The sequence below is a fragment of the Ornithodoros turicata genome, chromosome 3 (assembly GCF_037126465.1).
Source record: "Ornithodoros turicata isolate Travis chromosome 3, ASM3712646v1, whole genome shotgun sequence".
Classification (NCBI taxonomy): Eukaryota; Metazoa; Arthropoda; class Arachnida; order Ixodida; family Argasidae; genus Ornithodoros; species Ornithodoros turicata.
In genome coordinates this window covers 5,200,060-5,224,706 of record NC_088203.1, presented here as the reverse complement: position 1 = coordinate 5,224,706, position 24,647 = coordinate 5,200,060, and the positions used below count along the sequence as shown (strand labels likewise).

Sequence of the window (24,647 nt, the reverse complement as noted above, 5' to 3'; positions counted from 1 at the left end):
ACATCGGTCCGCACACTGTTGCCTGAATTCAGCCGATAGGATGCGGCCGGCTGCAAAATCCGATTTTCGAATGTTTCCGACTGTTTCAAAACGAAATAATTCCGGTCACATGTATTTTAGGCGCCCACCATTCCCATCGCACCTTCAGTTCAACGACGCTTTTTGTGCGGACACCACCTTTATGACGATTTTTTAATGCGTGAAAGAATGATGTAATCCAAGATAGAATTATTTGAGACGTCGGTGTAAAAAAGTCAGAACAGAAAGAGAACACGCATTTGGGGATATGCGTGAAATGTGCTTTCGTTTATTTACAACGTCGTTGCCTCATATGCTGCTAAAAATGTCCACACTGAAAATTTCTCACCCGAAGCTCATCAACCTTTATGACCACGAAACAAGGTTGGAATGTCAAACCTTTATCGTGACCACTATGTAGGATTTTACATCAGAAAATGAGTTCCATCGTGAGTTACGTCGGAGCGTCCTACACAAGCACTACATCAAACGCGCTGAAATCTCAGTCACATTCCAAGCGGAAGGCGATGTATCTGAACATCTTGTACCGTGCCACGAAGTGTGTGCCAAGATGTGCTTAAAATGGCGGATTGGGTCAGTCGGCACATGTCTGACGACACACCACACAGCTCCACGGACGGAAGAGCTGTGTGGTGTGCCGTGTGCCTTGCAACTACGAGCCTATATTTATAGCTCTCTACAGCCTAAGTATCCGGCAAAAAGAACCAGTTAATATAATATATATTATGCAAACGCGTAGATGTCAGTTCCGGAACTAAACAACCAACGTCGGCGACGCTTCCCGTGAAATGCCGCCTATCTCAGACCTGCTCCCTGCCACGGTACTTGCTGGAACCTCACAAAACTCACTGCACGGCAGCATACACAAGCTGCCCACAGCCAACACAGCGTCAGAACTGGGGCGATTTTGAAGAATCCGGGTCATCCAAAGTATCAGCGTACTCCTCATCGGGATCTTCCGTGGAGACCATGTGAAATATTTCGTTTCTCGTCAGCTTCCGAATGGATCCCCTCCTGGAGCCTCGCGTAGAACTGCCCTGTACGCTGTCGCCTCCCCTGGTTCTAGCAGCTAAGGACTTGTCACGTCCATAAAGGCTCTTAATCCTTCCGCTCAGCAAAAAGACGACGAAGTTGAGTGCCACTCCAACCATGAGCAAGATGAAAGTGACGCCGTGCAAGGAGTAGTTGAACTTCTTCATGTCGTACGCCCAGCAGTTGCCCTGGTATCCACAGCTCTCTTCCCAGACCACACAGTTGGCGTCCACCATGGATCCGTAGACAAGGGGGTATGGGAGGAAGGCTGCAAACATGGCATAGTCTAAGGAATCCAAATCCAGTCCAGTTAAAATGAACAAGAAGAACAGCAACTTTATTTTCATGATGATGAGAGTTTCATCGCTAGGGGGCTATACTCTGCCCTACTGTTTACGGTAATATGGTGAGGAGATGGAATAATGTGTTCCTTCACAGTGAGGATCGAAATGAAGACACTATACAAGGTGCTCCATTGAGGCTTGTGCAGTGACGTTACGTTTGGTCACGTGACTCGGGAAAACATATTGCCACACCGGAGTCACAGTAGGAGGGCATGCCGTGAGTTATCGCGGTATGCATGCAATTACGAGGGGATATTATAAAAACACACGTTGCTGCCTCATTCGGCCCGCAGTATGACGCCTGTGACGCATCCCCATGTTTTCCCGAGTCACGTGGCTCAAAGGCGCTCAAAGGTTGCGCGTGACGTCATGTGCACGAGCCTCTAGTAGTTTCATATTGTAGCCGCCAGTACTATTTTCACTGTGCCTATCATTACAGTAATTAATACTTCTCCACCCGAGAAACGTCATCATGATGTTGGTAGACAGACTGCAACCGAAACTAAACGGAAGGAGAGGGCTGGGATCCAGAATGGTCTGGCTGACCTCTCCTTGCGTGGACGGCACCTCCTGTTTATTAAACTTATATACCCTTACACACACACGAATGGGGACTTGTTCGCTGCCTCCTATTGAAAGAAAAGTAGCACCGAAGGTCGTGTCCCTTTCAGAGACCATCGTAATCGCCTCAAGACCGTGGCTTTCGGGCGCGACCTTGTTCGCCCCCTAGCTTTGAGCGTAGTTCAACTCTACCAAATTGGTGGCGCTGTCGAACACTATGACGTCATTTGTTTACAAACAGGGAGAGGTCTATTAGAGAATGTCAGCTGGCTATGTTGTAGTTCTAGACACCATTTAAACAGTTAGGTGTGGTACAGCCGGCCTCGGTAGCTCAGTAGGCAACGTGTTGTCTTGCCGAGCTCAAGATCGCGGGTTCGATCCCGGCCGAGGACGGTAGCATTGTGGGGGAGGTAAAACATTGATTCCAGCACCGTGTGTTTCGGTCTTTTGTGTTTCAGAGATTTCTGGCGCACATCAATAGAACTGCAGGTGGTCGAAATTACCCGCAGTCTTGCCCCGCGGCTGGTGCAACACGTCGCATTATTATAGGCAGACAAACCTTACCGCGTAAGATCACGGCGCCATTATTATTTATTTATTTATTAATACCCCCAGGGCAAAGCACTATACAGAGGGGAGTGGTTTTACAAATGATCCGTAATAATTCTATGGAATGTTTCCGAGTTGGTACAAAATAGTGAAGATGGAAGGTGATTCCAGTCAATGCCAGTTCTCGGTACAAACGAGACGAGTTTGAAAAAGCGCTAGTCCTGCAGTGAGGTATCCCTACTTTGTGCTGATGGTCAATGCGGGATGAAAAGTAATGCGGAGTGGCGAGGAGGTCATCCTTTATTATTATGTAGATGGGTAGAAATCCAGCGAACCGGTAGAGATGTAGGAAGGGAGTTGCCTCAGGAGAGAAGCCGCCGATATTTCGAACAGAGACTGTTCTTCTTCTGGGCACCGTCCTCATCATTGGCATGGTATTTAAAGGGTTAGGTGTGACGTGTTTAAAGGTTCATGCGAATTGTGGGTCAACAGCCCGGAGGGAAGAAAGGGTCCGAAAGGGTCCTTCTACTTCTTTCTTCCCTCCGGGCTGTTGACCCACAATTCGCATGAACCTTTAAACACGTCACACCTAACCCTTTAAATACCATGCCAATGATGAGGACGGTGCCCAGAAGAAGAACAGTCTCTGTTCGAAATATCGGCGGCTTCTGTCCTGAGGCAACTCCCTTCCTTTATTATTATTATTATGTCTTTTATATTATTATGTGTGGTACTCACAGAAAAGTGCTAGAACACCCTCAGCAAATCCAAGCGCAAATGCCTTGTCACGTTCTTCGACGCATCTAGACAGATAAAAAAAAATAGGTCCAATGTAGTCCAAATGCAGAGCTAGAATGGTGGCCCGTACACACATACAACCGAAGAGCTGCTATGCGCCTGTGCAACAACAAGAACAATAAATGAAGGAAAAGTGATGATAACATGGGAAGCTGTTTTTTTTATTTCCCTTGATTCTATTGGCTTGACCCAATAGCACCTCCTCACCTGAGTGGTATAAGTATCTGTCCAGCCTTGGTGCTGAACGAAAACCCGTAGGCTATGCACAGCAGCATGATGTAAAACGCCAAGAAGGGGCAGTCGCTTTGACAAAAGCCATCCGTTGCACGGCGCTCCACGCCATCGTCGTCGAAGGCGTCCACACACTTGCAGTTGTAGTAGGACTGAATGTAACAAGCAAACCAGCTATCAAAGAATGTACTCGAATAACCAGCCATGATTCAGACCTGACAGTTTTTTTTTATGTTACGTTATGTGATACCGATACTCTTGGCACAAACTATGCGCACGATGCGGTCAACTGCTTACCTTCAGGACGTCACGATAACCTAAGTGGTGTCTTAGGGACGGTCGCATTCGGCATTGATTGACAATCTACATGGCTATTTTTTTTTCTCGTCAGGTTTAAGGGGAAGCGCAGCTGCAGAGACTCCGGCGGAACGATATCAGCGTGACGTCACTTCCTAACAGAAGGAGTGAGAGGGTGGCGCTCAGAGGAGAAAGGCGCCGTCCAGACGTCCGCGGCATCCCCTTTCTCAAGGCCGTGCTCTGATTGGTGGGCTAGGGAATGATGTCTTCGCCTTTTGTCCAGAGATTGAATTCCGGCGTACTCGCAACGTCTGACGTCTGCTCTAATCATGTGTTCCATCGAATAGCAGTCAACCTATGGCACTATTTCGCGTTGAATTTTTGATACCGTGGTCAACGGTCAAGGAGGAATAATATGACACCATAGCTTCGATATCGACTGGAAAGGGTGCCGTCGTCCCTTTAAACTGCCACAACGGACAGATTCCTTTTATTTCGCATTATAGACCTGCCTCGTTCAAAGACACGGCACACAGCTTGGAGACATTCTCTTCCTTGTTTCCAGTAAGTTCCCATAGTTCAAAGCGGCGCCAAGCTCTTTAGGATTCTCTGAAGTCGTCTATTGATATTTTTGCGGCTCAAATGCAACTGCATACGGCTATGATTGGCTAACCTCTACGGGTACTTCGGACAGGTAAGCTACTACGTCGCGTAAGAAGAACGATGTAAGTTACAGTGGCGAAACATGTTCATCTCCGCGAGCGTTTATTCTAGTGGGAACACGTCGGCATGCGTTAAAACAGGATATGACGAAGGCCACATGACCAGAGAAAAAGAAAAGAAGGGTGTAGGGCATCCGTAAAGTGGAGAGAAGTGTTCCGGGAAGATGCCAGAGCTGTTGCTGTGAGAGGATCATGCGATGACGTCAAATGCCTTTCTAAGTTGTGAAGACAGGCCAGTTCATTCTAATATTGCCAGAAGTTCTCAACATTCTCTGGTAACACTGACTTTTGAGGCTTGAGTGGACGTCTGCGAGCGTGACACTTCACAATGGCGTCTCAGAAGACAAGATTGTCATCGCTTACCCCGTGTTGCACAGTGCCGTTGATATTTCTCGCGTAACAGCCGGCGAAACAAGGCGAGAAATACGTGGTCTTTCCTTCGCAAACTGGTTGGAAGACTTCCACGGAGCAGGAACAGTTCACGTTGCACGAGTTCACCAGGTCCAGCCTGAGAGAATATAAAACAGATGGGTAAGTTCGTTTCAGTCGTCCTTATACTGAAGTTCTGCACGCATGTACAATCAACCCTTAGCTCGAAAACCGTCGATTTGCGAATTCCTTTATTTTAAGAGCGGCATCCCGCCGGGACAAAGCATCTCCTTTGCATTTCTCCCTCCCTTTATGAACGTTCATATCCCGAACTTAAACATATCCCGAACATATCCCATTTTGAAAATTCTCTCTGACGCTATATGGACGCTTCCGGTTGTGAGGCATTGGCATAGACGGGTGAGGTCCGAAGGCCGTTTACCTGGACTCGAGGACCCCTCGTTCTGTGAGCTGAGGCTGGGGGCAACTAAACGCCATGAGCGAGGCGAAGATAAGTGCCGTGATGAGCTCGGTGACGAAAATGACGGCTGTCAAGATGCGAGGCGAGGGCTTGAAGGACTTGATGAGGAAACCCCCGGCCAAGGTGGCCACAAGTGAGCAAGCGATTGGAAACGTTCCTGCAGGAGAGAACGGTAAGGTGAACCTATGCGGCGAAAGATTTATTTCATAAATTCACGTATTTGCTGTTGCTGTTGGCTCTGTTAGAGCAGGGAATGCACGTGGAAAACAGAAAGAAAATAAATAAAAAAGAAAGATGGAAAGATCTTGGAAAACAAACATTGCAAAATGGCGGCAAACTGCGAAACATTTCTATGCTGTCAGAGCAGAGGGTGCTTCAGGAAAATCATGTAAGTCACCAATGTTGGTGACTGACTGGACAAGTGCGTTCCGGAGATGGTTAGAGAGAGAAAAAAAGAAATTTAAGAAATTTAAACGTGTGCTGTGTGGCCTGATGTGTCTATTATGGCTGACTCGATCGTGGCTCTAGTGTTCTGTCCCAGTAATCGGTAGTATTTAATTTTTGGTGGTACCAGAGAAATAGGTTGTCAATAGAGTAGTAATAGTAGTAGGTATAGTCCACAATGCTGTACAGATGAAGGCTGTGCGTAGCTCAGACCATAGCCAAGACAAGCCAGTAGGACGTGGCCTGTGTAGTGGCGTATCTCACTGGCGATAGCGATGGGTCTCACTATTTCGCATATCCTTTAATTGCATTTATGTCATGGCAAGGAAGGTAGCAGGCAGACCACCACTTCCAAGGGATGAGAGCACGGCGCGAGAATGTGTCTACTACTCCACTGTTCTGCCGTACACTCTAAAAACTCAACTTCACCGCATCGTACGCTCTGCGCCAACCATTGTCACGAATGATTGGTTATCGCTTCTGATTCCAGGAGAGAGGGGGGGGGGCGTACGCCTTTTTGTGTCAATTTTGACGTATGATAATTGACACAAAAAGGCGTACGCCTCCCTCTCTCTTCGAATCAGAAGCGATAACCCTATCATTCGTGGCAATGGTTGGAGCGGAGCGTGCTATGCTGTGGAGGTCAGTTTTTAGACTGCACTACATGGTACTACACAAAAAGCGTTCCGATTGTACAAAAAGCAGCACACCAAAGAAGCAGAGACATTACCACTGAGCAAAGCCGCTGTGCTCGGAGATTGCTGAAAGTGTTCCTGGATGTACTTTGGAACATAGGTGCAGAAGCCAAGCACGCCGAACCACTTGAAGACGTGTGCGAAGGTCTGACACACCAGCAAAGGATTTCGTACAATACGCTTCGTCGCGTCGAAGGCCTCTGCAAGTCAATCAAATCTAGGCATTTTAAGGCGAAGTCGCCGCCCGCCAGGTTACCTCTGAAGGTCATTGGCTGTTCTTCCGCATCGCCCAATGGATCGTCCTCATTGGCTATCCTTCTGGGGAAGAAGAAAAGTGGAATGGCGAAGAGCAGTTGCAGAAAACCGAGGATAGCGAAGCCCAACCACCAGGCTCCGATCCAACGGGGGTCTTCATCTTTGAAGCCGGGGTCGTCTGTAGGATAACGTGAAATTGCGTATAGCATGTCAGCCATCGACATCACATGTGTGACAGGCTTCCAGTGTTTAACGCTTCATTGATCAATGCTTTGAGGAAACCAAGAGTTTTATTGCCAAATAATCAAGGAAAAAGAACGGCATGTTCACATCCGCGCTTCTGTTGCACGGTGCCGTAAGCAAGAGCTACAACACCTTGACGGATGTGCAACCAAGATGAAGGTGATTGAAGGCTGTAAAACGTAACCCGCGTGTTTCGTCTCGAATCGGTGGGTCGATTGCTTTGCAGAACAGGAGCCGAAAGTTACTTACAGTGACATCGCGGCAGCGAAAGCGCTAGGTATTAAATTCAATTATAAATAATTGGCTGCAAATTTATTTGCTATATCTTGTACGGCGGTTCTGCGCATGGTAAGAAAGTATATGTGACGGAGTTCGTTTAGCTTCGGTTTGGGCCTGGAACCTTGCATTAAAGGAGCCCAGAAAGCCATCCAAAAGGTTTTCTGTTTCTGGTGCATTACAAAAGGATGTGATTTGACTTGACTTGACAACTAACATTAAAAAAAAACATTCTCTGTGCACAGCATCTTTTTTGAAAAAAAAAAAAAAACAGGAACGCCCTTCCCCCCCCCTACATCGACGCGCGTGTTCCCCCTCGACTCGCTCTACAGGGCGAGGAGAAGGAGGAGGAATGTGACGTCATCACGGTTACAAGAGAGACCGCGTTCCAATCGGGGCCGCCGCTCTCCGCATTTTTCTTTTCTTTTTCGTTTGACTCCCAGCTATTTCCCCTCTGTAGCACGTTTCGACGTTCTCGACGTTTCTCCAAACCAGCAACCAGTTAGAGGGCTGTACCACAACGACGTCAAAGCGACCTGGGCGGCTAGTTGCGCGCGTTGCCACCGCGCGCGGCCGCGATTTTTAAAATAGAATTCCACGATATGTATGCATCTGTCCAGTGAATCATTTCGCATGGTGCTTTTTAGCAGTCAGGTTAAGGTTTAGCTCGGTTTGAAAAAAAAACAAAACGTCTTGACTGAAGCGGTTTCTGTGCTTCTTTAAAAGCTCACTCAGGACACAAAACGAATATTTTCTTTTATTTCGTTTTGTAAAAGAACTCAAACACCTAACACACTAATGGCGAATTCGGGTGGTGATTTCATGCCAACTTTTTTGCCAGATCCGGAGCAGCCATGTTCACTAGGCCAGAGAAAAGCAATCTCGCATGATCGCGTGACGCTTTCCAAGAGCTAGGAATTTGCCAGCTGGCACTTTACACTGGCACTATACAACCGCGGGCAAATAGTTGCACAACTATATCCGGTGTCGTCACATCCGCACTGCGAGGGCGGCGAGGGCCCGCATTGGTCCACAGGTCGAAGTTCGCGCGGGTTTGTAGACAACGAAACTCGAATACGATAGGGTGCCTGAATACTAGGTACTATTCAGGCACCCTAGAACACGGGCGACCGTGATGCCCCTAGCGTGATCCAAGCGTCTAAAACCGCTAGATCACCGGCTCTCACGTTCGGTCATGCAGCGGGCATGTGATCCAGCACGCGGACGCCGACGTAGCAGTTTCCGAGCGCTAGGTTGTGTTACCATGAAATTTCACCACCCGAATTCGCCATAAATATTAACGCTACCAGTTCACGTACTCCTAGATTTTTTTTTGAAAAATCTGCTATTCGGAAACCTTAGTACGTTTCGGCTTTGCAAAGTTGTAGGTGACATCATCACGCGCACGTTCTTGTTTGGAGCCGGAAGACAATCTCGGAGGGGGTCGTCAAGCAACAATGTCAAATCGCATGCATATTTCTCAAAACAGTAAATTGTTTCTATACAACTGCTGCATCACGTAAAGGAACGAAATTTTGTGAGAATACAATGCGAGCGATGTAGGCTTCCGCAGAATGTATTTGATAAGACACTGGAGCCAATTTCTCGGTACGATTTTTGCACTCGCTCACTCACTCTCTCTCACACACACCAATGGAAACAACAAGATGTATGCTGGTCGTGACGGGATTCACTCACAGAAAGGATCTTCGTACACTGCCAGGATAAGCGCTGCGAAAACAAAACCCAAGCAGGGACCAAGACCTCGTACTACCGTCAGGAAGGCTGAAAAAGAAAAGGAAAGAAAAGAAGAAAACTATCGTAGTCTGTATAAGGACACGTACAAGGCAAAAGTGCTTACCCATGTACATTGCAGAGTTCTTCTTCTTTACCATATCCTGCAAGTAGGCCGTGCCAGCCGAGTAGTAGACAGCGGTGCCGATGCCGGTCAAGAAATTGCAGCTAACGAGGAACAACACTGCGGGTAGTGTCTCTTTCTTCCTCGACTTCAGACAGTTCTCCTCCCGGTGCAACCTGTCCTCAGTTCCATCGTGACAGAAGTGGTTCACGTCGGACTCGACGGTGGGGTCCGTCATGCTGAACGCCTCGTCCGCCTTACCGAAGATGAAGTATGGCATGGCTGCCAAGATGCAGGACAAGCCCAGAAGGACGGCTGCCACGCCCACCCAGCGCGGTCGATGTCGCTTGGAGCTGTACATGCCGATCATGGCTCCCAGTACGATGGGACCAAAGTTGTCCGCGAAGAAGATGAGACCAGCTGTAAGGCTCCTGTACGCGAAGCGTCGTTCTAAGGTCGTGTTGATGCCGATGAGGTAAGAATAGTAGCAGCCTTGGAGGATGCCCAGGGCCGAGAAGCAGATCATGTAACATGCTGGTGTGTGAAAGAAGCGGAGCCATAGCAGTTGGCCTCGGGGTGCGCTGCTGGTCCTACTGCTAGTGGATTGACGCTTCGCGGTTGACGAGGACGGCATGTTGAGGCTGAGATCTCAATGCAGCAGGGACGCCTGAAGGAAAACGTAGACTGGCTATCGGTGGTGAATTTGGGGCCGAAGTGTTCCTGCACGTTCCCTCAATCATATAGTACAGTTTTGTATAGCCGGGGCAATTCCGGAAACTTAGCCAAAACTATCTTCGCGAGTACTGTACACATACAACCGTCAAAGTTTTCATTCAGAATAACTAAGTCGTTTTCGAGGAATTTGTCGAAACGTGCCGTAATAGCAGACGACAGAAACCTGCGCTTCACTCTCGTACAGCGTCACGCATGACGTCGGCCTGCGGGTAAGTCACCGTTGCCATGGCAATTGGAACCTGCCGAAGGACCTTAGGTTGAGTCATCCCCTTTGCTCTGGAAATGGGGGTACTCAGGCATATCTTCGCCAGCGGAGAATGCAGTCCGTGCATTCACTGTGGGGCCTCCGACAATGTGGCGCATAATCAGATACGCGGAAGCTAAGTCACGTGTTTTCTTTCCGCGGGTATTTAATGCAGTGTTTAAATAAAAACGCACTCCTTCTCCATGTACGTCATCAGCGACACTACATTTCAAAACATGATCAGTGTGCAACGAGGAGTGTAATGGAAGCGCGCGTAATACATTTTTGGCCGGAGCTGTAATGCGACCGCGCGTGCCGATGGCTGGCGACTTGAGATTTGTGATTGTGGGTGGGGTTGTCCTGCGACTTTTACCTTGTCTCTGAGGATTAACATAGTTGTTCTAAACCACCATGTGGGCCACTTCTTAGAATGTGCGTTTTTCGCCCCAGAACTGAAAGAAAACATACGAGTGTTGCCGCGGTCCCCAGTCGCTTCTGAAAGTCGTCTGCTCACGCCGGTGCACTAGCCCGCACAAGAGCAGACGATATCTGTATCCTATCACGGACTTTCCCGCAGGGCGACGTAGCCGTTCTTATTGTTGCCAACACAGATCGCGGCATGATCTGCAATCTTTATCAATCTAATTCGGTTATTTAAAAACCGTGACGTGCTCTGTCGGGTAAATTTGCAGTATTCCATTTTCAACAAAGGGCAATCGAATGGTACACTTTATGAGAGCGGCAGGGGGTACGTGACCGTCCCTTTTAAGACAGTGCGATGTTTTACTCCAATGTGACAACGGTATGCCAATCCGTACAATGTGCAGTGCGCGCATGTGATCACCCTCATCTGACCGTCATGCACCTGTAAGACTGTGTACAGTGTACACCATCGTAACTGCACGACAACCTAGACGGCGTGCTGAGAAGTTCTCGGCCCGACCTACAGGTGGCGATACAGACGAGTACCACCCAGAGCCGTTTATAGAGAGAGTTTGGCCATTATAGGAGAAGCCTAACTTAAAGCGCGTCATGCGATGTCACGGCTGAACTAGAGTCACTAAATAAGCTACGCTTCAGAGTATCGACACTGAGCTCCAAGAGCGAGCATGCGCCATCTTGTTTCGGTACCACGCTACCCACACGCACGCGCAATGCGCACGTTAGCGCACGATGCCATCTGTTGTGCGAGGGTGAAATGTTCCTTTCGTTTGCAAATAGCAGTTGACGGCCTTGAGCTCACGTTGACATCCTCGTGGCGCTCTGGTTGACAATACACGGATTATCGCACAACAATCATACACACTTCTCTATCCCACGGGGAGCATTATGTTAGCCGTCTTTGATCCTCAAATGGGGATGATACCGGTGTGGTGCCGAAACAAGATGGCGGTCCTACTCTCCCTTGGACCTCAGTGTCGATACTCTGAAGCGAAGCTTATTCAGTGACTCTAGGCTGAACGACCTCCCTCGTCGTGCTCTATTGTTATCCAGTCGTCAACCGGTCGCCGACGCCATATTGATGCTGATCGTTGTTTACAATCCAAGGAGAGAAGACACGTGCGTACTTCTTGCTTCGAAAGCCTTTCGTCCTTGAACTCTTTCAGTTCGCCCCGCTAAGTAAGCCCGCCCATTAAGTCCCGCTTGCAACGTCACCCCCGGATGAATGTAGAAAATTTATGGATATTTCCATCACGGATCTGGATGTTAGGACAAAACCTGGATGTCCTTGGGACGTTGATGGTTGTCTGGGCAGTACATTGTGCCGTTGTCATGTACGCAACCGACCGCGAGTATCCAATCGTTGCATGGTGACGTCCAGCACACACATATTAATCTTGGACATGCAGTGATCTGCTCTAGAGTTAGCATCTACGTAGGCCTAGTCTAGTACGCGTAAAACGTTAAAGGGAACCAGCCTGTGTGGCTGGTCTTCCGCTCTGATGCCAATACTCGTGGACTGTCCAGTGGCCTGCTCTCCGTTTTTAGAGCGAGACCAGTATTTTTTTTTTTTAATGCGATGTGGAGTATATTAACTGGAGTAGATTTACACGTAAGGGTAATTGCTTGGTCGCTTTCCACGCAAGAGGCCCGTGTTTTTAGGGCGAAGCGGTAATATTTTTGCAACGCAATGTGTTCAAGCATTGCGACTTGTCCCGTACTCCAGGTAGCAATAAGAGAGACCCGCGTTCGATTTCTGCTTGAAATGCGATGTGGACAAGCATTGCGTCTTGTCCCGTCCTACAGTTTACAATACTGACAGACAAAAAGAGCGGGACGATGAAAAAGACAAATTGTAGAGAATGTGGGTACGGTCAGCTGGAATGTGGGCGAGCATTGAGTTTTGTCCAAACCTACACCTGGCCTTGTCGCTGCTGCGCCATAAAAATACTAATCATCATCATCACCATGACCATGACCATCACCACCACCATCTACCTACCTACAATGCAGATTCCGAGGGAGGTGCGATATTATTGCATTGAGCATTCTCCGTACACGTCGGATCTTGCACCATCGGACTAGATTTGGTTTCCAAACCTGAAGAAAGGTTTGATTGGAAAGATATTCTCGGAGGACTCGGAAATGGTAGGAGCCTCGTTCAAGGGTTAAAAAAAAGAAAGCTCTAGGAAGCTTCAGAATGAATACGTCCAATTGTAATGAAGTTTGTGAGTCTAGGCCGCGTTCTTTCTTGTCGGATAATTAATATATATATATATATATATATTAATTAATTAAATAATAATAACTTTTCATCACCAGCTCACAGATATAGTTTTTAATAATAATAATTGGGGGTTTACGTCGCGAGACAACCGAGATCACGAGCGACGTCACAGCGGTCGGTCTGTGGATTGCTTTTGCCCACCTGAGGGTTCTTTTTAACGTGCGATGAAGGCTCATCACACGGCACCCCGTATCTAACGTCCCTCGTGAAAGACGGCGTGTCTAAGCAACTTGTACCCTGCCACCCAGTTGCTGGCGTCCCTAGACCGGGTTCGAACACGCGATCTCGGGATCAGAAGGCGAACACGCTATCGACTGAGTCACCGAGGCCGGTAGATATAGTTTGCATCGGTGTAAACGGAGCATCGGTGCTGTTGACAGAGCATTGCTCCTCCTTCGTGCACTGTTCGAAAGGAACGGCAATCTTTAATGCTCTCATCATTCTATACGATGGGGTAAGGCAAAGCAGATCTACTGGATGCTGCAAACTCGGCCGTATATACTTCAGAGAACCTCGTACCACGCTATATCATTTTTATTTATTTATTTATTTATTCATACTGCAACCCCTTTAAGGGGTTATTGCAGGAGTGCATCAAAGAAGCATTCACAGGAGAATTGGCGGACAGAACCATCCAGAGCGTTCCAGTCTTCAACGAAACAAGGAAAAAAAGCTATACTTAAGAACGTCAACACGGGTACAAGTGGGGACAGTATTTAGGTGACGAGAGCTTCTGAGTGAGGATGTTCCAGCGTATGATAAATATTTCCTAAAAGGAATTCTTACTTTACCATTAATAATAGAATGAAATGTTCTAAGGCGAAGAGCACGCCGTCGAACCTTTAGTGGAGTATAATGTCAAGATCACGAAGTGCTGCACTTGGTGAAAACCATGGATCGTAACGCGATAATATAAAACGTACCGCCTTATTTTGGACCGAGTCAAGTTTAGCAATATCAGACTTGACGCGCAGCTAAAAGCTTGAATATCATGACACTCTGCTAAGCCTTTCGTATATATTCGCACGTTTGCAGTCTTCACTCGAATCACCGCCTCGTAAATACTGTGAACCCTCGTTGTTATGACCATGGTCGTTCCCGAAAATTTTGGTCATAATGCGGAATTGTCATATTAACGGGGGGATTTGCAGAGGTTTCACTGCGTTGTTCCTCGGGAGTATGGTCGTAAAGCGCGCACGTGAGATTATCGGAGGTCATATTAACAAGGGTTCACTGTATATGCAAGTACGTATTTATGTGCATGCATACATATATGTACACCAATGTACACCAATGGAAGAGGAAACTAATACCCCTGTCACACGGGCATTTTCGATCCTTCTCGACCGAACCTGCTTGAACCCAATGCAGATCGAATGGTGCTACACGGCCGCTTCCAAGCAGGATCGAACTTTGATCCTGCTTGACTCAAGACAGTTCCCATAAACAGGATTGAGAATTTCAAGACGGCTCGACGGCCGCCATTTGCATCCTCGACCCCGGTGAACTGTCATAACTTAAGACGGACATGCGGGCGAAGCTACAAATGATGCTTACATCGGTATACGATAAATTACCACTAATATCGCTGTTATATAGGAAACGCGAAATTAATGAGTTCCGTTTATTCATTTGCCTATGCGCATCAATCAATGCGCATTGAAAGTGGCCGTGTAGCAGCGTCAAAACTCGAGCGTGCTCGGGAAGTTCGATGCAGATCGGATTCGAGAAGGATCGAAATGCCCGTGTGACAGGGGTATAATTGGACAGTCACGGCTTCCCTTTTCTGCGCCTCAACTGTTCAATGCCGTGAACACATAATCTTACCTTTAGGGATATCCTGTTTCACCACACTGCAAATGACTTCTTCTGGAAGAAGCACCTACTGCATTGGTCACACATCAACGGTCGGGTGGGGCGATGTTCAGTCTCGACAGCAAGATGTTCTCAAAGCAAATACAAGCTGACAAGATTGGGGGCACATATCGATCCCGTTGACGTCTATCGAGTCGGAGAGATAGGGCGATAAACCTGCAAAATAGGAGCGCCGAGGCAGGCCACGAGAAGGGCATTCTGTTATCTTGACGCAGACAATGGATCCGCAACGTTTGTGTGCCGAGATGGCTTTTCTAGAAAAGGACCTGGTTGAAGTATAGGTGCATGTAAATGCGGCTAGCACGTTTGAGAGGAGGCCTCTAATTTTGACTTTCTTCTCCTATAGTGGCGAGTGTGAATGTGTGTAATTTTATACAGGAGTAGCCAGTCGGAGTCCGTAGGGACTAGCAACTTCTCCAAGCATATGTAATCAGCGACAGATACACTGATCAAGACAGGGCTAACTCTGAACGTTTTTTTTTTTCCGTCGGAATTATCAAGTTCAACATAGCTTCGCTACCTTCTCCCCTGCGATAATACACGTTTTTCCCCTTTCTTCTCCGCAAGCCTCCGTCTATGTAAAGGAAATCGGGCTGCGTGAAATTTGGGCACACAAGGTGCCTAGGTACCATATTCTATGTTGCCAAGAAGGAGGCCTTGTGAAAAGTCACGTCAAACGGACACGCACCCTCACAGACCACAAACTAAGGCCTATACAGTGATGAGGTACACGGTATAACCTCCTCTCATCTCTGCATCCCCATGCACACTCAACAATCACGCACAGTCACAGAACAACACATTCGATAACATATAAACTACTTATTGTTCAACCGTATCGGCATACTCAACTCCACTGCGATCCAAGTGGACGAATCAACCAATCCACAGAACGCATCGACGCCACTCATTTAACTGAGTTTCTTAAATGAAGGTTTCATTAATACGAAGGCAATGTGTGCGTTTGCCAATGTGTGTTTTCAAAGTACGATCTTTCCGAAGAAAAACAGAAGGATCGAGCTTAGGGGAAAACACGTTACCGACCAGGACTTATCTTTTTCCCCACGTCCATCTGTACACATCGGTATCTTTCTTCGAGTGGCCATTGTCTGTTTAAATACGGTTCGAGCGTACAGTGGCTTCAGGAAGCAAGTCGTATACGTGTCTCTGCCGAGAAACCTCTTTTCAGAAACAAAAAAGTCACTTCTACGATGGCTTCGAAGACCGCGTTTCAGCCGGTACCCACGACCGTACCAGGACCGCAAGACAGTTGCGACAACTCCGACTTTTTGTGCGGCATCAAGAGCTACAGACCACGCTGGCTGCAGCGCTTCGCGAAGCCCTACTATTTTCTTCTGTTCTACGTGCTCTTCGGCATCTTTCAAGGGGCACTGAAGGCGTACCTGAACGGATGTCTCACAACCATAGAGAAAAAGTTTGCCCTGTCCGGTAAAATGCTGGGGATCATCCTTATAGCAGACAACGTGAGTTCGCTCTTTGCTACGCTACTCATCGGTTATTACGCCACGAAGGTTAGCAGGCCCAAGATAATAGTGTTCGGTGTCTGGACGACTGTGGCGGGCTGTTTTCTGAGCGTCCTGCCGTACATCATCTATGGCCCTGGAACTAGTAGCCACATTGGTGGACAACAAGGGGAGAACCAAGGCGGTGTTACGCCGCGTATCCAGAAGGAATATTGTCTGTCCGAAAACGACAAAGTGGAATTGAAGGACGAGTTTTCGACGACGCCGGTTGCGGTGGTGGCGGTCAGCATTCTGTTTATCGCAAACATGCTGAACGGGCTTGGCGGTTCAGCGTTCTATATCGCTGGTACAACGTACACGGATGATAACGTGAAGAAGAAGGATTCCCCAGTGTACTTCAGTGAGTTTGCGCCTTTTCTTAGTTTTTGCCAAAGGAAATAACACGTTCCGTTTCCGTTTAACGTATCTCATCCGTCTTTCAGTGTTTGTTAGTTTATCCTTTATTTCATAGTTCTTTTCTTCTTTATTTTTCTTATTCGTCTTTCATTTATTTTCTTTCTTTGCGGAATAGCTAGCCGACGCTCTGTTTGCCATACCTTTCCCCCTTTTGTTTCCCTTTCGTGTAATAAATATATCCCCCCAGCCGTTCTTTTTTTTTTTTTTTTTGTGAGGGGCTGTGTTAGTGGACGAAAAGAGTATAGACTGAAATTTTTAAAGCATAATCGTCTTTCATTACGATTATTTGTTGTTTAGTTTTTCACGTAACGCTGTACGCTAGTACGCTTCATTATAGGCTCCATAAGATCGCCTGCATCTGACTGATTACTGTTGACCTCAATTCGTGACGTAAGGAGTACGTCGCCCGCAAGGAGCGTCGCGCTAAGAGTGAGGCCTTAGTGCATTGCACGCTATCGCACTTTGCGTATGGAAGCGATAGCGTTGTTGTTTCCGCGCACTCCCACAACAGAAACAGAGCTTCGCGATGTGCGCAGAACCACCGACGCTGGCCCTTCCGTTCGCAAGGGCGATTAAAGCTCACTCTTCCCGCAGCGGACTAATTTTCAGCAAAAAAATGAGACCTCGCGGGCAGCTCGTTACGCTGATGCTACGTCGCACTGATCCGAACACGTCACGCCTGGAGATCGGGCCGGGCTTCCAAAGTCACGCTATCACGTCTCATGGAGTGACTTTTGAAGTCATTTTCGAAAATTTGTCATTTTGCATTGATGCATTCATTAATGCACTAATTGGCGTATCTATGTAGTGTTGCTATTGTGACTTGTATGTTCAATCTAATTCGACGCGTTGAAGCGTTGTTATCATTACCTGTATATCGCTTTCTTTCCCCCCTGTAACAGTCAGTTAGGACTAACAGTATAATTAAATAAATAAATAAATAAAATTAAGTTGCGGAGGGACAAGACGTAGTTCAACGAAAATAATTCGCACGGTAGCCCCTAACACAGTGCTCGATTAATGAAATTTTGCTGTAGTTCAATGTCTTTCGTCCAGATGGCTTCCAATTCGTTATCTCCTGGTGTGGCTCTTAAATAATTAGTTTTCTTCTTTCTAGGTCTCATACTGTCATTACGACTGATTGGTCCCATGCTCGGATATATAACGGCCTCGGTATGCCTCAGTATATATGAATCGCCCTTTGGTAAGCAGTCAACTCATTATTCTTCATTCCAGTAGACCACAGTGCTTCCCAAACTGCGTCCCCCATGGGCTCCACTCACAAGGCGGTCGGGAACTTCATAAAGAGGGAGAGCAACAGTTCCCTCTGAAGTCACTTTCGAAATTTTGGACAGGGTTGACAGGAAAGCTGACGGTCCTGTGTACTAAAGCCATGAGGACCCCCCTTGCCTTTGGCACGACATCCTTGTACGGACTTGGCTTCCCGCGATGGCGTTTATGAAAACAAAGTACAAGTCGCAGCTCAACGTCGAGCCTTAACCGAGAGTTGATGTGTCCATACTCCACCTTCGTTTTATCGAACCGTGCTCTAACAAACAAGCTCTCTTGAGTTGCGAGGAACAGTTATTCTTGCTAGCGTGCCTTCTCTTGTCCATTTTTTTTTTTTGTTCGATGGTTTCTAGCCCAGCTGATTCACTCTGGCGTAAAGGTGAAATAAAATTTCTGCGTGAATTTTGTGTATCACGGCTCACGCACTTAAATCGAAAAGCTTGGGGTAGCTGAGTTTGGGAAGCACCGCAGAAGATCATTTAAGACGACGCTTTCAGGTTCTTGGAAGCGATATGCACTCAGAAAGAAGGTCCTTTATTACGGAAACGGTACAGATCGAGCACCTTTAAACGGGCACCAGCGCAAAACCCTAAAGAATAAAAAGTCGTTTTCGATTCCGGTACCAACGGTCGTTGACATTTTCAAATACGTATATACCAGATACGAGCCCACGGAATCTAGATCGTGAGCAGCCAATGCTATCCAGACTAAATAAGGACTATAGATCTGGTCTAATCGACGTGACACATATGCCATACCCCAAAATTTGAGTCCGCCAGTCGCAGCCATGCTTTCAGCAGCCGCAGTCGTGGAGTCCAGCTTCACGGGCAGCCATGCACTTGCGGCCAGAAGCTTTATGCGTTTCAAACCGTCTGCGGCGATTGGCTGAATCAGATTCCATTACGACTTTATATGTTCACATAGTCGAGACTGGGAGGTACGCGGGTTCGAATCCCGGTGCCGGCTGTGCTGTCTGGGGTTTTTCCTGGGTTTTCCTCAGACGCTTTCAGACATATGTCGGCACAGTTCCCTTAGAAGTCGGCCCAGGACGCACATTCCCCCAGGGCGTGAGTCGTGACGTTGCCCACATACGTGAGGCTGACAACGGCAAGCCCTACCACCACCACCACCATATGTTCACATAGACAAGGAGGAAGAGGAGGCCTCCAGCAAGCGGTCAAGTTTAGGAGACGATGGCGCTGCAGATGTTCGACGCACGCGCGCACATTCCTTTCTTCGCGCGTCACACGCTCGTGGTTTTACATCACCGTGCAAACGAAAGACCTCGGAGCCAGCCAAAAGTATCGTAATGTGAAGATGACCGTCATTGGTCAACGACACTGGGCTGGTGCGGACGGCGAGGCGTCTGTTCCACAGCAGACGACTCATCCACAACCAATGAGAGAACGGTTTCTCTCCGCGTCGTCCAATAGCGTTGAGTCGTGTCTCTCAGATGTGAGAGAGACACTCGGCACGCTGCATGTTTACAGCTCTCTCTCGAAAGTTCAATTACTCTATGGTAACTTTGGCAAAAACATTCGAAATGCCATTTCCTTGCTGCTGTAAGCAGTGGCGTCACTAGGGGGGTGCGGGGGGGGGTGCGGTCCACACCAGGTGACGCATACCCTAGTGACGCCACTGGCTGTAAGCAATTATCTCTCGCAGAAAATCCCGGCATCACGAACAAGCACCCTAGCTGGATCGGCGCCTGGTGGCTCGGTTTCGTCATCTGGGGCAGCGCCATGACTCTGCTGTCAGTGCCCATGGCACTCTTCCCGAAGCACATCCGAAGGCCTTCCGTATGCCACGAAAAAGCTCCCGACGGACACCAAGCACCAAATCGGAAAGTGCACAAGAGTCTAAAAGAAAAAATTGCACGCGACATGAAAGGTTAGGTGCTGCAATTTCTGCACAAGCATGTTCCGTGCAGTGCGTCACATTAACCTTCACAAAGGTGATTTCTTTTCGAAACTTTGGGGACGATGTTGGCAATTGATGTTCTGAGGCTGGAACACATAGAAGGGACTAATACACACAAATCCCGAAGTGCCTAATAAATTAATGATGAAAGAAAGAAGTCACTGAAAAAGTTAGCCAGCTGTAAGATGCGGGGTCGAGTCCTACAGCTGGCTAACCTTTTCAGTGACCTCCTTCTTTCCCTAGCTGGCGTCTTCGGATCTGTCCCAATCTGAAACTTGTAATCAGTAGATGGACTGTTGCCTACTGACGCACAAGGGACGCTGAATAGAATGTCTCTCGTGGAAGACAAGGATAAAACGCTTTATGTATACCACGTGACATATACCATGTCGTGACACAGCGTTGACACCGAGGTTTTCACAGGGTCACTAAGCGAAATGATTACATTCCCGCACCAGCAATAATTTAGTTGTTGCCATTGCATTCCGGGCTCTATAAAGGAGGAATTATTGCAGAATCACACCAACCCCCGAGTGGGAACTCTGAAACCGTGATACTGACACGTAGCCGTACGTAACAAGGTTACCCTGGGTAATCAATGCTGTCTTGCAGACTTCAGCCGGGCAGTGAAACGGTTGGCCGTCAATCCGGTGTTGATGTGGAAACTAGCTGCCTTGATCTTCATCTTTAATGGCCTCGGCGGGTACATCAGCATGTTTCCAAAGTACGTCGAGAATCAATACCGGGTGACAGCGTCCAAAGCAAGTCTATTCACAGGTATGAAACAATTAACTAATTAGTTCAAGGGGTTGCGAGATTTAGATTAAAGTTTTGCCGGATAAGTCTAACAGACGGTTACTTGCGTCGAAGCGAACTTGTATTTCAAGTTTTACAAAAAAAAAAAAGAAGAAACGGAATAGACGCACAGAAAATCGACACCACCCACACCGAAACTCACCCAACGGTGGCATCAGGCGAGCAGCTCCGCCAATGAGCGACCGCGGGAGAGATCATGTGCCTACGAGAGCCAATAGGTATGGCCGAAGCTTCAGCTCCTTCGGCTTATAAAGCGGGAGTGTGTTCAAGGGTTTGTAATCCCACCAACTATACGACACGTAGGAAAGTAATCCTCGTTCCCTCGATAACCTGGTCTGCACTACAGTGGATGCATTAGGCAACAAGCCACATCTATAAAAGTGCCACAACCCCATTCAAGTTGTTTTATTTTATATGGAGCAAAATAAGTTCCGCTCTGGAGTGGCCCTTTGGAGAAGTCAAATTTCTGAGTGTCACGTTGTGAAAGTGGAGCTATGACGTATTCCAGGTCCGACCAAAGTGCTGGCAATGATGGTAGGACTGTTCTTCGGTGGAATTATTGTACGTTTCTGGAAGCCTCGGGCACCGACAATAGGCCTCATAGGTGCCGCTAGTGAACTCATCAACATTGTGTTCCTCTTCACTGCGATGAACATGGGATGCTCCAACTGGCAACTCGCAGGGACCCAGATGAATCCAGATGGAAGGTGAAATATATTTCCTGCTCACCTCGTTGTCTTCTAAACTGCGCGTGTACAGCTAACGCAGAAGACAGACCGATCATGCTTGCGGCGTAGTTTAACAGCTTGTTGCTTGTAAACCCCGCACAAGAAGTCGTACACGTGACAGAGAACGCTAAATAGTTTCAAGTTGTTAGTAAAATTCAGCTAAAACGACTCTGGGCGGCGTCTGGTGAGAAATAATTCCCAATTCGTCCAGCAACAGTGATCTCTGTTCCCGACTGGCTTCCTGCTCGTGATGACTTTCGTAGCCGACACGTAGCCGACTTATTTTGTTTCAGACACAGCGTTATGCGCATGCAATGTAGTTTGGCCGCCGTACTTGACGACCAATGCGTAGTTGCATGGAGGCCACTTGGACGGAATGTTGCCCGTTATTTTCTATTCTAGTTTTCTATATATATATATATAAAAAAAAAAACTATGAGCGCAGTTGTGACGAAAATTGTGACGAAAGAGTACAGACGGTTCAGGCTATGAAATGAAAAAAAAAAAACATATTAAATATAATTTTTATTTATTAAATATTTATTTATATTTATTAAACATTTCTAAGATTGCAGCTCTATACTGCTTTACAGTACCGTCAAGTCTATCTGTATAATCTCTTTTGTTTCAGTTTGTCCATCAGGAACTCCTGCAACTCTGAGTGCGGCTGCACAACGCGTGCGTTTCAGCCCATTTGCAATGTCCAAGAGCAAGCGACGTATTTCTCCCCCTGTTTCGCCGGCTGCTTCAGTCGCGGAAATGTGAGTGTTTTTTTTTTTCTCTCTCTTCTTCTCTCTGCTGTTCCTATGTACACCAGAGACATTGTTCAATAGCTGCAACTAAGACTAGTTAGAGGCTATTCTTGCGCGCAAAAAGGTACCTAATCGAAATACATTTTTGCTCGAAGCCCATCGTAGGAATCCCATCTATTTTTCGTAGGATTCGATGGTATGCACGTGTGTATATGGCAACGAGAGTTCGACCGCGGGAGCCCAAGTGGACCCGACGGACATTGAGGACGGCTACTGCGAATTCCCTTGTGACAAACTCTTCGTCGTCGTCCTCGTCATGAGCATTGGGATGTTGCTGGGGCAACTGTCGCGGGTCGGATCTACACTCGTCAGTCTTAGGCAAGTGTTTGGCCTCAGACCAGATGGCACGAAGATTGGTAACCATCTTATATTCGGAAGCAGCAATAAAATACGTGGGATTATATAGCTAATGGCCTTAACTACTCCAGCTGCTGCTCGTGTGTTACGAGCTTGTATAACAATATATGCTCCATCCAGGTGCGTGGACCCTGCTGATAAAGGAATGGCCATGGGCATGATGGGATTTTGCATCAACTTCCTCGGTGAGAAAATCTGTCTTCTCTTTTGCTTTGAGCCCTCCAAGGGGTAACATAAGCGAATGGAGCGCAGCCTCTATACTCAGACCATGTTGGATACCGGGATAACAAATGCAAGAGCGCCGTTGTTGTCCTTCCGCAGTATTGTAATACAAGACACTCGTATACGGGGGCATTACGCTCATACCCCACATCACCACCGCCGGTGTGGTACACCGGAGGGGTATATCGAACCTCGCTTTAATCGCCTCCGTCTTTTAAGCGCCCAAAAGGTCGTTCCAGCAGCGCCCAGTGTTAAAAAAAAAGGTGATTTCTTCGAGTGATGAACAGTTTTACTGTTTTTATTTCGAACTTTTTTCTCCTCGACGACAATTTGCGCCCCAAAAAACCTTGCGTCCGGGGCGACCGCCCCTACTGCCCCCTCACGCTACTTCACTGCATAGGACACCCGTGGAGAATTACTTCATCTGGGAACTTTTGCCTTACCTCGAATTAATAAACGTTTTTTTTTTCTATTCCCAGCTGCAATCCCGTACCCTTTGGTCTACTCGGCCATCTTCGACTCCAGCTGCATCATCTGGGAAGAACGCAATGGCCAGAAGGGCAACTGCTGGTTTTATGACCTGGATAAGCTACGGCTGGCGTACCACAGCGTCACCATCACGTTTCTGGCTTGTGGAATGCTCTGCACGTTGCTTATGTCCTACTACTCCAGACGTGTCACTGATATGTACGGCGATGACCCCGTAGCCCCAGAGTCTAAAGAGACAGCGGAGATGCAGCAGCTGAACAGCGATGGCTGCCGGACGTGACTCGGGTTTATGGGATGCGAGAGATGAATGTACGCTTCCGTTCCGCGCCGGTTGGAAGCTGTGCAGGTGAAAGTTGCAGAGAACATAAGTGGGAACTTGAGTACGGATGAGTTCTGGGATGATCCCAATGGTCCTAGACATGCGACGTACGTCGGTGCCGACGAACCGTGTGTCCCCATTATTAATCAGCCTTACCATTCATGGACTCAACAATGCAAGGCTGGAATTCGCCAACCGTGTTTGAGCACGATCCCTACAGAGTGTTTGAAGCCCTCTTTCAAAGTTGATGCCTTACATAGTCTTACCAATTGATATTTATCGAAATAAAATAAAATGCAATAAAATATTAACCAAATTACAATGATCTGTATTGTACAGTGTTCGTTATTCCCTTATTTGTTTCGGTAAGGTAGAGCTGGGAACGGGAACCCGCCTGTAACAAGTTGCTGCTGAGGGTGTATAGCCGTAGCGTAAAGTAGCTACACGCTGCTGTAGCACCGTACGCATTCTGGAGCACGAAGAAAAAAAAACTTTTCTAAGCAAAAAGAAAAGAAAAAGCGTTCATAAACGCGTAACAGCAACATCACTCTGTATGTCGCTCGAATACATTGTCGTTTTAAGAAGCGGTTCATGAGATGCTCTCAGAGAGTTACCTGAAAAGTCACATTTCGCTCAGTGATTACTTAAGAAAGAAACTTTAGGTTGCTGAGAATTGCAGCGAGCAGGAAAGATAAAAATAAACCAGAGTCCCCAAGTAAACTGTTGCAGATAAGACAAGCATGCGAAAAGAGAGACGGAACAGACTGGCTCAGCGGAACAGATCCGGCCGTGTACTGCCGTATAGTAGCCTCTGCAGCAGAAAGCATTAACGGTACGGAGGAAATACGTCGCTTAGCGTCATAGTATATCGCTGCGTTGCCATTTCTATCAGAGCTCCTTTCCAGCAATGCTTCCTTCACAATCAACGAGTGGAAGAAGCGCACATCTGACACTATGTCAAGTCAGACGAAGCGAACA

At 47.5% G+C, this 24,647-nt stretch overlaps 2 protein-coding genes across 3 annotated transcripts; one reads left to right on the top strand and one right to left on the bottom strand.

Moving 5' to 3' along the window:
• Nucleotides 1–277: 277 nt before the first annotated feature.
• On the bottom strand, nt 278–14,903 carry LOC135387870 (solute carrier organic anion transporter family member 74D-like). 2 transcript variants are annotated; one of them, XM_064617057.1, is made up of 10 exons: nt 14,729–14,903; nt 9,198–9,914; nt 9,035–9,121; nt 6,819–6,995; nt 6,598–6,762; nt 5,385–5,580; nt 4,937–5,081; nt 3,531–3,706; nt 3,264–3,328; nt 278–1,339 (listed from the first exon to the last, which is right to left on the bottom strand). In XM_064617057.1, exons 2-10 carry the CDS (start codon nt 9,826–9,828, stop codon nt 930–932), a joined length of 2,052 nt encoding a protein of 683 aa, XP_064473127.1. In that variant the 5' UTR covers nt 9,829–9,914; nt 14,729–14,903; the 3' UTR covers nt 278–929. The 2 variants fall into 2 exon arrangements, with proteins under 2 accessions (XP_064473127.1, XP_064473126.1); XM_064617056.1 differs by having other exon boundaries at nt 9,198–9,861.
• Nucleotides 14,904–15,894: 991 nt separating this feature from the next.
• Nucleotides 15,895–23,994, top strand: LOC135387869 (solute carrier organic anion transporter family member 74D-like). Its single transcript, XM_064617055.1, has 9 exons — nt 15,895–16,660; nt 17,834–17,920; nt 19,672–19,896; nt 20,539–20,703; nt 21,251–21,449; nt 22,102–22,231; nt 22,410–22,600; nt 22,760–22,824; nt 23,341–23,994. Exons 1-9 carry the CDS (start codon nt 15,988–15,990, stop codon nt 23,628–23,630), a joined length of 2,025 nt encoding a protein of 674 aa, XP_064473125.1. The 5' UTR covers nt 15,895–15,987; the 3' UTR covers nt 23,631–23,994.
• Nucleotides 23,995–24,647: the final 653 nt, after the last annotated feature.

Coding starts and splice junctions, on each gene's coding strand:
- LOC135387870 (XM_064617057.1), bottom strand. CDS start 9,828: ATGCCGTCCTCGTCAACCGCGAAGCGTCAATCCACTAGCAGTAGGACC. Junction 9,122..9,197: donor GAACTCTGCAATGTACATGG/GTAAGCACTTTT, acceptor TTTCTTTTTCAG/CCTTCCTGACGGTAGTACGA. Junction 6,763..6,818: donor ACAGCCAATGACCTTCAGAG/GTAACCTGGCGG, acceptor ATTGACTTGCAG/AGGCCTTCGACGCGACGAAG.
- LOC135387869 (XM_064617055.1), top strand. CDS start 15,988: ATGGCTTCGAAGACCGCGTTTCAGCCGGTACCCACGACCGTACCAGGA. Junction 17,921..19,671: donor TATATATGAATCGCCCTTTG/GTAAGCAGTCAA, acceptor TATCTCTCGCAG/AAAATCCCGGCATCACGAAC. Junction 20,704..21,250: donor CAAAGCAAGTCTATTCACAG/GTATGAAACAAT, acceptor GACGTATTCCAG/GTCCGACCAAAGTGCTGGCA.